Source organism: Hyperolius riggenbachi, chromosome 4, assembly GCF_040937935.1.
Source record: "Hyperolius riggenbachi isolate aHypRig1 chromosome 4, aHypRig1.pri, whole genome shotgun sequence".
Taxonomy (NCBI): domain Eukaryota; kingdom Metazoa; phylum Chordata; class Amphibia; order Anura; family Hyperoliidae; genus Hyperolius; species Hyperolius riggenbachi.
The window spans coordinates 244604060-244618252 of NC_090649.1; the positions used below are offsets into that span (position 1 = coordinate 244604060).

Sequence of the window (14193 nt, forward strand, 5' to 3'; positions counted from 1 at the left end):
AAAGCAAAGGTCTGGACATTTAAAAAAAATCTCGAGAGAAAACATAATTTCTCCATTAACCTATTCGCGTTCCGTCGTTTTCATGTGAGAAATGTTCACCTCCCATTCATTAGCATATAACTTTATCACCACTTATCACAATAAACTGATCTATATCTTGTTTTTTCTGCCACCAATTAGGCTTTCTTTGGGGGGTACATTTTGCTAAGAGCCACTTTACTGTAAATGCATTTTGACAGGAAGAATAAGAAAAAAATGGAAAAATTGATTTATCAGTTTTCAGCCATTATAGTTTTAAAATAATACATGCCTCCATAATTAAAACTCACTTATTGTATTTGCCCACATGTCCCGGTTATTACACCGTTAAAATTATGTCCCTATCACAATGTATGGCGACAATATTTTATTTGGAAATAAAGGTGCATTTTTTTTCATTTTGCATCTATCACTATTTACAAAAAATATAGAAATATTTCATCTTTACATTGATATTTAAAAAGTTTAGACCCTTAGGTAAATATTTACATGTTTGTTTTTTTTTATTGTAATGTTTTTTTGTTTTTTTTTTATAGTAAACATTTTATTTGGGTAGTTTTGGGAGGGTGGGGGGTAAACAATAGATTTATAATGTAAATGTGTGTTCATTTTTTTTTTTTTTTTTACTTTCAGTTGTAGTATTACTTTTTGGCCACAAGATGGCGGCCATGAGTTTGTTTACATGACGTCACTCTAAGCGTAACACACGCTTAGAGTGACGCATGGGGGAGGTGACAGCCAGAAAAAGCACAGCTTCCGAGAGAAGCTGTCGCTTTTTCAGCGGGGGAGAGGAATCAGTGAATCGGGCACCATAGCCCGATACATTGATTCCTGGGCTACTGAATCCGCGGCCGGGAGTGCACGCGCGCGATCGGCCGTGGGAGCGCGCGGTAGCGCGCATGGTTCCTGGACGTAGATTCTACGTCCAGTAACCAAAATAGGTTAAAATATTGCTGGTACACAGTACACTTCCATATTGACTCCCTTCAGCAAAAAAAAATCTTCAAATGCATCATCCAGTGTGTTCACCAAGACCCTGGCACTCTGGCAGTTACTATTGCAAAGTAGAGACTCTTTAGTTGACAGTCACTGCCAAGAAAAGAGACCTGCACAGGAAAGAAGAGGACCAGGGACTGGGAGGAACGTTCTTAGAGAGATGATTGTATTTTTTTGTTGTTTTCAGGTTGTTTTTATGTATTGTGAACCTTGTATGACCATTCACAACATTTGAACACAGTATATATAATTACTTTGTTTGTTCTTTTGAATACTGCTATTTTTAGGTTTATAAGGTGTAAAACCTTTAAAGGGGTATGGAGCCTAACTGTTTCATTTAATTTTAAACAATACCAGTTGCCTAGCAGTCCTGCTGATACTCTGCTTCTAATTATTTTAGCTATAGACCCTGAACAAGCATGGAGAATAGATGTTTCTGATAAAAATATGACAATTAGCTGCAAGCTTGTTTCAGGTGTTTGCTTCAGACACTACTGATGCCAGAATGATCAGCAGGCCAACCAGGCAACTGGTATTTGTTTAAAATGAAATAAAAATGGCAGCCTCTATATGCATTTCATTTCAGATTCCCTTTAACGTGACCTTGTAGTGAGGGAGGCTGTAAAGGCTGACTTATTTATTTCCCTTAGGGCTCGTTCACACTAATGGCGTTTTTGCCCTTTTTTCCAGCGCAGGCGATTTTCAAAATCTCCCACAAAACACTTGTGCAATAAATCTCTGAGAAGGTTCATATCCACCAGTTGCATCCTCTTTGCAGTCTGTAAAGTGGTGCCTGTACCATTTATTTGGGGCGTTTTTGCTATAATGGAAGGTATCGGAAGAGCGGTAAACGCTCACAAAATCGCTTTATGCAGCGATTGCGGTTTTTTTTAGAATAAATACATTGTATGTGTTCTTTTCCGGGTGAAAGCGTTCACTTCCTGACTTGCATCAGGGAGTGAATGACAAAACTGCTCTGGAAAACTTAGAAAAGCACTTTTACCAAAAATACAGCGCACAGTGGAGCGCCGGGAGGGAAACAAAGCCGCACAAAATAGCAAAATGCTTGCGATTACGATTTTACATGTGAACGAGGCCTTAAACAATGTTGCCTGGCTGTCCTGATCTTTTTGGCTTTAACATTTTCATCTCCCACACAAAACAAGCATGTGGCTAGTGTATTCAGACTTGAAGCACCTGATCTGCATACTGATTCTAGGTTGGTAGCTTTAAAGTATTAGTGGCAGACAGACCGGCAATCTGCACTGTTAAATAAGGGGGAAAAAATAAAGCAACCTCCATATCCCTCTCACCTCTCAGTTACTTTAAACAAATACCTTTACGATTGGGAAAAAACTTTAAATGGTGGGGAAGATGGGCTCTGTACCTGCTTTCATTATAATTTTACAAGTTTTGTGTTAGAATCGTCATAGCTGAATGCACATCCTATAGTGCTGAAGCCATGTCCCTGCATTTAATCTATTACTGCTGCTGTACAATGGCCAGGTTGTTTTCATTTCCAGTAATATTCCAATGGGCTGATGGACATATGACGCTTCATACCATCACTTCCAGAATTTGTACTTTCTATAGGGGCCCATACACTTACCGATTTTTCCTGCCGATATACAGCCGATTTGATCACTGTGATCGAATCGGCTGTGAAATAGTCGCGCAAACGCTGACCAAACGATCGATTTCCGTCTGAAATCGATCGTTCCCGACGATTCCCGTTGTTCCGTCCGTGCGGAAGATGTCCCTCGATCAACGGCAGGTCGGGAGTGCGTCGATAGCGGCGTTCAAATGCCCGACGATCGACGCAATGCAGCGGCAATACATTACCTGATCCGGCCGGCGTGTATACCTTGGTCTCCACTGTCTCTTCTCCGCTGGGTTCCGGCTGGCTACTTCCTGTCCCGGCAGGAAGTTTAAACAGTAGAGCGCCCTCTACTGTTTAAACTTCCCCGGTCAGGAAGTTCAGTGAAGCTGCAGCCTTGGAGCCCAGAGCGGAGATGAGACAGCGGAGACCGAGGGACCAGTGCAGGCCAGATCAGGTAATGTATAGCTGGCGGGGGGACAGCTCCACAGATGGTGAATTGATTTCATGCTGAAATCGATTCACCATCTGCTTGCAGTAAAGGCAGCCATATGATCCCTCTCTGATCAGATTCGATCAGAAAGAGATCTATCTGTTGGTGGTTCTGATGGCAAATCGATGTGTATGGCCACCTTATCATAGTACAATTTACAGTAGAGTATAATCTCGTTATAATAAACTCTGGTATAGTAAAACTCTCAGGACCTGGCAAATCTCCATTATTTGTACTGTACAAATAAGCAGCTTGGGGAAAATGAGGAATAATGTAAATGTAAACAAGAGGATGCAGGGTTACCACTTTCACTTTGCAATTCCCGATAAAAGTATCGTCCCAGTCCTCCCACAGGATTGTACGCACTCCCGGGTATCTTTTCTCTTGTTAGCGATGACACTCCTTGTAGTGTGTGGAGCACACAATACAGGCTTCTTTAATTTTAGTGCATCAGAAGAGAGTGGAGTGCTAAGTCACAGTTGACAAGAAAACCTACATGAAATAGGATATATTATATATATTTTTTCCCATAATGAATTGGGCTTGAACACTGAAACAATTTTATACTTTTCCTGGAGAAATAACAAAATTTTTGAGTAAAATATGTTAAGTGAAATAATTTTTTTTTTTTTTTTTTTTGTCAAAGAATTAAATTTACTGACAAAAATGTTTATTGTTTTTAAGAGCCCTGATTCTGCTGAATCCAACCATACCAGATATGTATTGGTATCCCACTATTCCTGTCCTGGAATAGGTGCGCAAGTAGAGGTAGCCAAATATAGGTGTCGTCAGGAATAGGTTCCCCAGTATATAGGTAACCAGGAATAGGTGCCCCAGCATAGGTAGTAGGTATAGGTCCCCCTCAGTATAGGTAGCAGGGTAAAGTTGCCCCAGTATAGGTAGTAGGTATAGGTTCAGCCAATATTGGTAGCCAGATATAGGTGCCTCTGCGGGGAGGGGATGACATCATCCTCCCTCTCTCCACATGGGTCAGTCTCCTGTGGCCCCGTGCAAGGCTAGGGCGCTGCGGCATGTGATTACTCACCCGATCATTCGCTCTATGCAGTGTCCCCTCCGGCAGCTGTCTCCTTTCTGGCCGCCCGATCTCTGTATGACGTATGTATGTAATCACACGTCCTACTGTGAAACAGGAAGAAGATAGAAGCCGGTGGGGAACACATGGCATGGAGCGAGAAATCGGATGAATAATTACACTCCTCTATAGGGAGGCAGCGGGGGTCCCATGTGGAGGGAGGAATGCCAGCCCCCCTCCCCACTACTTCCCTGGGGACAAAATGCCAAATAACCTACTAGGTACGTTGTTGGGCAGTTGGGGCCTTTTCCAGCCATAACGTTCCTAATACGTGCTTGGCAGGAAAAGATTTAAATTACAATGGACTATTGTGTATAAGCCCAGCCACACTGAAAGCTGTATGTTATTTTCTGTGACTTGATTTACACAGTGAGTGGAGGTGTGTCCTAAAGGCTTTAATAAGCATAATAAGAAAATACTTTAATTTTGAAAGGAATATTAATAAAAGATTAATAAAACATTTTTTTTCTAGGTGGCCCACAATTTAAGCCCTACATGTCTGCAACAGTTAACAGAGGACAGTGTAGAGATGAGTACACCTTCATCAGTAATTATTAGAAGGACCAATGTGACTCTCAAAGGAGATGAAGGTAATTTATTACATTGTGTCTTTGATCTTATTGTCCTATTTCTACTGCACAGAATCTACAGCTGGCAGCTACGAATAGTGGTCTTTTTGTTTGTTTTTTTCCCCAAAGTGTGAGATGTAAAAGTTTTCAAGTGATAATGGAGAATTGATATGTTTTGGAGCTGCACCTTTCTCCAAGCATGGTAACCATACTTACTTGAAAAAATGTATCAAATGGGCACATTTGCAAACTAGTGATAATACTATACCGTAGTAGTGTTTGACCTGATAACTAACAGAATCATGAGCAGGGTACCAGTAAAACATTTGCAGGAAAAGCCACGTTTAAACCGCTCAGGGTTCAATTGGGATATCCATTTAAATGACAACTTTAAGCAGAGTTTAATACAGAGGGGACTGTATTGGCAAAACAATGGAAGTACTGTATAAGGTGTATAAAAGAAGTACTTTATCAACCAGAAAATTATGGCGTAAACAGAATGGTGTGAGCGTTACTACAGAGGATACAGCTACAGCACAAAGGGTGCTTTGAAATGATGAATGTGTTCAGGGCTTGCGGCCCTAAAAAAAAATGTCTTGCCTTTAGCTTGTGCTTTAAATTTTATAGCTATGTGTTGTAGGAAGCACTTCTATTATTCCGGAGTTGGATCTGGCTCCCCAAACTTATGTCAAGATGAGTTGAGCCATCCATCCATCAATGGACTTGATGGCTGCTAGGAATAACACATAGTTAAAGTAGATTTTGCTTTTCTCGCTCCCTTCTCACTCTCTCACACTCTCTCTTTCTCTTCCGCAGACTATTTTTTGCCAGTGGAAGCAATGTCGCAGAAGTGGGATTTGCAACTGGCATAAATTTCCAAATGTTGCTGTCTGCTTCCAAAAAGTCCAGTTCAGATAGCTTATTTCAGTTGCCTCTATAGTGGCCTTGGCAGGGTGTGATTCTTGGATCCATTTCTTAAATCCATAGATTTATACATTCTGGTGGTGTCTATCTCTCGCTCTCTCTCTTTAAAGAAAATCTGTAATGAAAAAACATCCCCTGGGGGTACTCACCTCAGGTGGGGAAAGCCTCCGGATCTTATTGAGACTTCCACATTCTTCTCGGTCCCACGGTGGCGGCGAAAATCCTCCCGGAGCGGCGGCTATGTAAATATTTACCTCAGTGGCTCCAGCGCAGGCACAGTATCCGCTCTTCCCACGGAGATAGGCGGAAATAACCGATCTCCGTCAGGCCGCTCTACTGCACAGGCGCAAGTCTCCTGCGCCTGTGCAGTAGAGCGGACCCGATGGAAATCGGCTATTTCCGCCTATCTTAATCAGAAGAGCCGAAACAGCACCCCCGCTGGAGCCTGGAAAGGTAAATATTGAACAGGCTGTCGGATTTGTCGGGCCGGCTTTGAAGGGCTGCAGCGAGACCCCCGTGGGACAGAGGAGGACGGGGGAAGCCTCATTAGGATCCTGAGGCTTCCCCCTCCCGAGGTGAGTACCCCCCAGGGGACGTTTTTCTCGTTAGTGTCTCTTTAAGATGTACTGCTTCTGGGAGTAAAGGAAAAAAAACTATTTACAGACTTAGAAGAAGGGAAAAAAAAGCTTTATCTACTGGACCCTTCTGACTTTATCTTTTAATTTTTGTAAGATGTGAATATGGATGAAACGGACTCTACCACAGCACCATACAACCCTGTGAATACTGAGAAAGAACTCGATCCCCCGAGTGACCACAAGCAGCCTAACCCTCTAAAGCCTAGCACCTCTGAAATGGAATGGAAATGGAAGGTTCCTGAGAAGCCAAGTGATGTATTTCAGGGAGAGGTAATTACTAATCTGTATATCCTACTATTGGTTTTAGTGAAATACAAAGAGTCTTCAAGTTTAACTTACAAAAGTGAAGCTATGGTCTTGTCTCTCAGGGCTGGTGCACACAGAGCGGCTTTTTGGGCGTTTTCAGATCCGCTTGCGGCTGCGGATCTGCTTGGTCAATGTATCTCAATGGGGTGGTGCACACCAGAGCGGCAGGCGTTTTGCAGAAACGAAAAATGCCTGGGTGAGGCATTTTTTGGATTTCGGATGCATTTCTGCCTCAATGTTAAGTATAGGAAAAACGCAAACCGCTCTGAAAAACGGCACTTCAGAGCGGTTTTGCAGGCGTTTTTGTTACAGAAGCTGTTCAGTAACAGCTTTACTGTAACAATACATGAAATCTACTATACTGAAAACCGCAGCAGCAATCCGCAAAACGCTAGCAAAACGCCTCATAAAAATAAAAAAAAGCGTTTAAAAATCTGCTAGCATTTTGCGGATCTGCTAGCGGGTTTTGGTGTGCACCAGCCCTCAGTGTCTTTATTTATGTAAACGTGTTACTTAAAGTTTTAGTGTGATCAGTGAGCTGCTGGAATTTGGTGACAGAAATGATCTTCAAATTCAGTTGGCATTTGTTTCAAGTATGCAAGATCTGAATTACATCAATGTTTGTAGAACACAGCACTGGGCAGAATGGAGAACTAAATGCTTTGATGACTGCAGAAAGGTCCACTTTCATTCATCCTTTCGGTACTGATGTGCACTTGAAACATGTCTATAACAGTTACTGGGATTTTTAGGCCTCGTTCACATCATTTAGCGCAGATGGCTGTGCGATCGGAACGCAACGCGTCCAATCGTACGCCATGTGCGCTCCTATGCGCTGCAGATCCCATTCATTACAATGAATGGGATCTGTGCTGCGATTCCCAAAAATGTGTGCAGTACGCGATAGCGCAATCGCGCACGCATATGATGGGAACGGTAGAAGGGCTGTCTATGCCCTTCTACCGTTCTTGCGTGTCGCACACTATACGCGCTGCCAAAATGCGCACGGCAGCGCGTATAGTCTGAACGAGGCCTTAATGGTGAACCATTGTGTAATGATGCAAAATTTTAATTGCATGAACCCCTCTTGGAACACAACCCTGCTGTAGACTGAGAAGAATGTACTGATTACTGACACAGCACATACTGTAAATGCTTGCTTAGTGACGATGCTGATGAATGGAACTGGTTGATGCTACAATTGAGCCAGACACAACTATACAACCAACCCAAACTGTATGGTACACAAAAAGTTACTAAAACATCTGTCTGACTGGGAAAACATTATGCAATTCTTAATTGTTCACTGCCAAAATGTGTCATTTTTCAATGACACTTGGAGAGCTCATCCTAGATATTAGTATTGCAGTTCAATTCATATTCTAACATGTTATGCTCACTGGTACCATTTTGCAGATGCAGGTAATATGGATGTTGAGACAGTCTACCAGTACAACAATATCTAAGTCAGACACATGCACTAACACTAACAGGTCTGTTCCAGTCTCTGTGTAAAATAGCCTCAGTTGCAGGTTATCATGATCTATACATCCAGGCCTGTGAAGTCAGTCGTACCCGGATTTGAGTACTTGTAATTGGAGTTCTAAAAAAAATGCCCCAAATCTGACTCCCAATAAGTTTAAACTAATTAAACTAAAAAATAAAAATGTCAAACTCCCTTTACTCATGAAGTCAATGTATTTATGTTGTCAAATTTGGAGTTGATGACTACAAATTAGGGTATATAGTAGTACTACACTCTACATATGCACTCCCTGCAGGGCTGTTGTGAATCCACTTACATTGTTGTGCACATTAAACGCAGAGGTGTTATCGATCACCCATAAACCTGGTTCAAATCATGCATGAAGAATGTGTAATTAAAGGAGTTATCAGGCTAAAATACCCTAAATGAGCATTACTCACATGGGGCTTTCTCCAGCCCCTTGCAACCGACTGTCCTACGCTGACCGCGCCACTGTCCCGGTCTTTGTGCTTGGTATTCAGGCCGACAACGGGGTCGGTGTTACTGCGGCTGCGCGAGGCGCTGCTGCCAATCATGGCCACGTGGGCAGCCTGCACAGTTCACCACGGTCCACGTGGCCATGATTGAGAGCGGCGCTTCGCGCAGCCGCAGTAACGCCGACACCGCAGTCGGCCTGAATACCGAGCACAGAGACCGGGACAGCGGCGGGCAGCGAAGCGATCGGCGTATGACAGTCGGCTGCAAGGGGCTGGAAAAAGCCCCAGGTGAGTAATGCTCATTTAGGGTATTTTAGCCTAACTCCTTTAAAGAGAACCTGACCTGAAAATAAAAAATCTAAATAACCATACACAGGTCATACTTGCCTCCTGTGTAGTCTACTCCTCAATCTCTTTCTCCTCTCCTGTGTCCCATTTGTCCACTGTGATCAATGGATTTCTCCGTCCTCCATTTTAAAAATGGCCATTACCCCCTAACAGCTTCCTGGTCAGCACACTGTTAAACTGTAATATCACCCACTTGAGCCATAGGGAAATATGGACATTACCTTGCTTATTCAGTTGTAACTGACAGCTGCTGATATATAACTGACAGCAACCGGTATATTTCAGTTCTGACAAAATATTGTCAGAACTGGAAGGGATCACTGTAAGAAGAAAATGGTGAGCTTCTGCGAGTAACTGACGGTGAGGTTAGTATGTAATATTCATCTGCAGCTGCGTCGTGTTTATTTTAAATAAGGTTCCTCGCTTCAGGTTCCCTTTATAGAGAACCCGAGGTGGGGTTCTGAGAATAAAATCCCCATACAGAGGCTGGGTCTGTCTATAGATCCCAGCCTCTGTTGCTATATAGTTCGCCCTTAAGCCCCCCCCTGCGCTCTGCAATACCTCCCTAAACTCAGCCGCGCTGCTGACACGCAGCTTGTCAGAGCGCGCTGTTTTCCTCTCTCCTGTTAGACTCGCCGCTCCCCCCGCCTCCTGCATCGCTCCGGTCCCGCCCACGTCCCTTCTCTCGCCGCTGATTGGAGGGAAAGGACGCAGGCAGGACCGGAGCGATGCGGGGGGAGTGGCGAGAGTGACAGGAGCAAGGTAAACACAGCGCGGCTGTGATTTATGGGGTATTGTAGAGTGCAAGGGGGCGATCTATATAGCAACAGAGGCTGGGTTCTATAGACAGACCCAGCCTCTGTATGGGGATTTCATTCCCAGAACCCCGCCTCGGGTTCTCTTTAAGGAAGAATCCCCTCATTCTGCTGCAGAATACCTGCACATTACTCTTTTATGTACGCACAATTAAATTGCCTAGGGGCCTAATTGATATTTGTTCCTTCTGAATCCTCTGCATATACTCTTACCAAGTATTAGCTTTGATTTCTATTAACAGCTACTCTGCAGCTATATCCTAAGTTTAAAGGATACCAGAGCTGAAACCTATTGTAAAAATAGGGCAGGCATCTATAGGAAGCAGTCGTCATGCCCACCGCTTCCCCCGTTCTTCTCCCTCTCCCTTGTTCTCACCTAAATACTAAAAAGTGCCCAAAAAAGTTGGTGAAAAGTACTGTCAAAATTATTTTGACGATTTTCTTGCTTGCTGGTGGCTTAAAAAGAATTTCATTGATGATCTTACCTAGGAGAAAACTGAAGGAGAAACAGTGAATTGGATCAGGCCCATTGTCTGTTTAATAAGGTTCACTGGTACCCTATATCGGCTGGTTTCCAGGGCATAGCCTTGTCCCCTTGAAGAAAATGGATGTGGCCTTCTCTATATCAGATATAGAAAAGGCAGAGGCTTTTTCTGCAAAGTGGCAGGACTACATGCCAGCACCCGGCTGATATTGGGCTCTGGGGAATCTTATTCTACAGATGATGTGCCAGGGAATTCAGGTTGGCAATGACAAGCTGGAAAGGTCACAACAGGGTAGTGTCAGTTTCCTGGCAAGGAGCTTTGTTTTGTTAAGATGCCATCTTAATATAGCTTTAAAATTCCTAAGCTTTGGCAGGGTTGAAGTGCCTTTTATGTTACATACTTTCAATCAACAAGATTATAAGCAAATTAGAGGAGTTGGGAGAATCATAGATTGAGGAGTTGGATTCTGATTATTTTTGTAATGACTCCACAGTCCTGCATACATCAAATGATAATATGCATGCCTGGAGATGTAGATGGACAGCCCAACCCATCTGTTCAACTGTTTCCCCAAAATGTTTCTATTTCAAGAATAAGAGTCCTTTCACACTGAATCCATTACGTTCTGTTTCAAAGGACATTATCGTTGCATCCCACTGCAATTAAATTGCTACTGTAACGTTCACTCAGGTACAGTGCGTCCAGTCAGAGTACCGCACAGCATGCCATGCGTTTATTGGGCATTGTGCATGTTGACAGACAGTGAAGCATACTTTCATTGTACTGTATGCTACACTGCATGGATGCACCGCACATCTAACGCACAATGGGACTTCTGAGCACCGTTGCCATGCTATTGCAAAAATGCTTCTTATTTACCATATTTTAAACTTGTTTATTTGTTGTCCCTTTGTTCACATTTTTCAGGGTTTTTTTTCCCGTTTGAGCCAACTTAAAGTGTTTTGTGTTTTGTTTCTTGTTTTTTTTTTTTTTTTATAGGTCAAACGAATGAGTATTGATCCCAGTGTTTTTCCAGCCAGAAGAGTAACCCCACCAGTGGCTGTACCAATGTGTGATCCTGTTTTGCTTTGCAGAACCCCAGCCAAACCACAGGAGGATTTTATGAACTGGTAACTTTTTGTTCTAGAAAAATGAATGTATGGAGGCTAACCCCAGCTTCAAGACAACTTTATTAGCCAATTCTATTGCAAACATAATGTTACAAAATGCCATGTGACGCATTCTATTTTTAAAAACACTTTTGCCATTGTAACTGCATATTTAAGTGAATCTGAGATGCACCTCTGGTCAAAAATGAGATACTTACCTGAGAAAAGGTAAGCCTCTAAATTTTCCAAAGGCTTCCTGTGTTCTCCTCGCCCCTGCCGCCGGGAGACTCTGGTTAGATCCGGGCCGCGCACCTCTTCATGCACAAATGTGGCCATGCTGAACATGCATGAGCACAGCTGCACCTGCACAGTAGCTCTGCAGAGGTGCGCCCATTCTCTTGCAGGCAGAGTATGGCCACACTCATGCTTGAAGAGAGTCCAGAGGTCGGCATGGGAAGCTTCTACTACAGTATCCAGATGCTTCCTTCTTCTTATGCAAGTATCCATTTTCCCAGGGTCGTCTCCAGGACAGCAACCCAAGTGAGAGATTACCCTTCCACCTACTATTGGACAGGAAGAGGTTAAACCATGATCCCAGGCAGGATATATAACCCTGCTCTCTCAAACATACCTTTATTCCTGTCCACGGACGGAGGAGGAACATGGTCTTTTGCTTGTGGGCTGACGCCAGATGGCGGGGTCCTGGAGCGGGGGTCTCCCACTGAGGCTGGCCAGAGCGGATCAGCTAGGGAGAGCGGCCGTCTCCCTCTCGTTACAGAAGGTGAATGATGTTGGCCGCTTTGAGTAGCGTAGACGCGCAGGCTCAGCGGTGATTGGCTGAGTGGAGTCACATGACTCCGGATGACGTCGGCAGGTCCTACGGGCGGAGCCTGGGTCAGGAAGTTGTCCGGGATTTGCGAGCGGCAGCCTTTGAGGTCAGCAGGGTCTGATGACGCGCACCTGCCTTACCGGAAGCCGGATTGGCGTTGTGGCCACGAGGGGAAAAGGGTTAACCCCTTCAGTGCCGGATACCGGGGAGTGGATGCGCACTGGTGTTCCAGGAACCATAAGGTTAGTAGTGGTTTCCAGGGGGACACTTTATCATGCGCACATCCCAGGTCTTTTTAAACATCTCCTGTGGCTTGACTGTTTGTTGGAAGCCAGCATGGAGTCGGCGGAAAGCACACCTGACGTTGGGGCGGTGGTATGTGCTGTAATGTATACCCACATGTATTGGTCATATGTGTATATAGGCTGGATGTTGGGGATAGTAGTCTCATTGGTTTCCTTGTCTACCATCTTGTTTTTCAGCCTAAAACTGACAAGGCTAAGGTGAAGGAAACCAAAAAAGGTGGTCAGAGTCAGTCTCGTTCTGCCGGAGACTCTGTGGCTACTCCTGCTACTTCCTTATCAGCATCAGTGGCTGAGCAGAAGAGGGATAAAAAGAAATGTGTTCTTTGTGCTGCTAAATTGCCTCAGTCGGCCAGTAAGCCTCTGTGTCAATCTTGTATTCAGCAAGTAGTTAAAGAAGAATCCCCTTCTGTATTCAAAGACCTTATGGGCTGGATGAAATCAGAAATGGAATCTACTCTACAGTCTTTTAAGGAGCCTCCTGTTTATCCTTCTACTTCGGCTGCTCTCAGTACTTCTGTCGCAATGGATCCTAATCAGGGGTCTCCTAATAGGGCATCAGGGCCCATATCAGTCGCAGTTTCTCCAGCTGTGTCGGTTCTACCTATGCAGGGGATGCAGCCGGTTAGAAGAAGGCATCATACTGAAAATTCTGATGTTGAACTTTCAGAGGGTGAGATCTCTTCCTTAGAAGAAATGTCAGACTCTGAAGTGGAGGAGGATAAACCTATGGAAGGAGCAAAAGTGCAGAAATTTGCTTTCGCTACTGAAAATATGAACAGTCTACTGAGTGCTATGTATGCAACCATGAACATTAAAGAGGAGGAGCATAATCTATCCACTTTAGATAAAATGTATCAGAGTTTATCAGAAGGCAAAAGGAGTTTTATTCCTGTTCACAATTCCTTAAAAGGGATGATTGAGAGAGTGGGAGTTTCCTGAGAAGAGAGCTTTTTGGCCCAGATCTATGGGTAGGAGATATCCTTTTAAACCTGACGATCAGAAGCATTGGGGTACGGTTCCCAAATTGGATCCAGCGTTATCAAGAGTTTCCCGTAGGTCAGCTCTTCAGTTTGAGGACTTTGGGGTGTTAAAAGATCCTCTGGATAAGAAAGTAGACAATCTCCTTAGAAGAACATGGGAGTCAGCTACTCTAAATTTCTTGCCAGGCATAGCTTCTACTGCTTTTTCAAGGTCACTAAAAATCTGGTTAGAACAACTAGAAATGCATATAGCAGGAGGTTCTTCAAGGGAAGTCATCTTGAAATCATTTTCCAATATATTTCATGCTGTAAATTATCTTTGTGATGCTGCAGATGATTCGGTCCGGTTAACAGCAAGAACAGCGGCCCTGGCAAACTCAGCACGTAGAGGAATATGGGTCAGAACATGGAATGGAGACACATCATCAAAGGTGAAGTTATGTGGGGTGCCATGTGAAGGGGCCCTGTTGTTTGGCACAAAATTGGATGAAACACTGGATAGGACAGCGGACAGCAAGAAGAACTTCCCGGATAAAAAGAAAGTGTTTAGGTTTAAGCGGTCCTTTCGATCATCAGGAGGTCAAGATTCAAACTACAGGTCTGGTAGAAAACAGTGGAGGCCGCAAAAGGATCAGAAGGGGAAGCCCTCCTCCTTCTTGCATAACTCCACTAATCAACCCAAGAAGCAATGACGCCAGGATTCCA

General features: G+C 43.9%; 1 protein-coding gene across 1 annotated transcript in view; it reads left to right on the plus strand.

The window, feature by feature from the left end:
* Positions 1-14193, plus strand: part of TTK (TTK protein kinase) — a 77134-nt gene that overhangs the window by 40069 nt on the left and 22872 nt on the right. The window contains exons 10-12 of the mRNA XM_068281536.1: positions 4691-4808; positions 6444-6619; positions 11265-11395. Coding sequence (XP_068137637.1) covers positions 4691-4808; positions 6444-6619; positions 11265-11395 — 425 coding nt within the window. The remainder of the gene's footprint in view (positions 1-4690; positions 4809-6443; positions 6620-11264; positions 11396-14193) is intronic.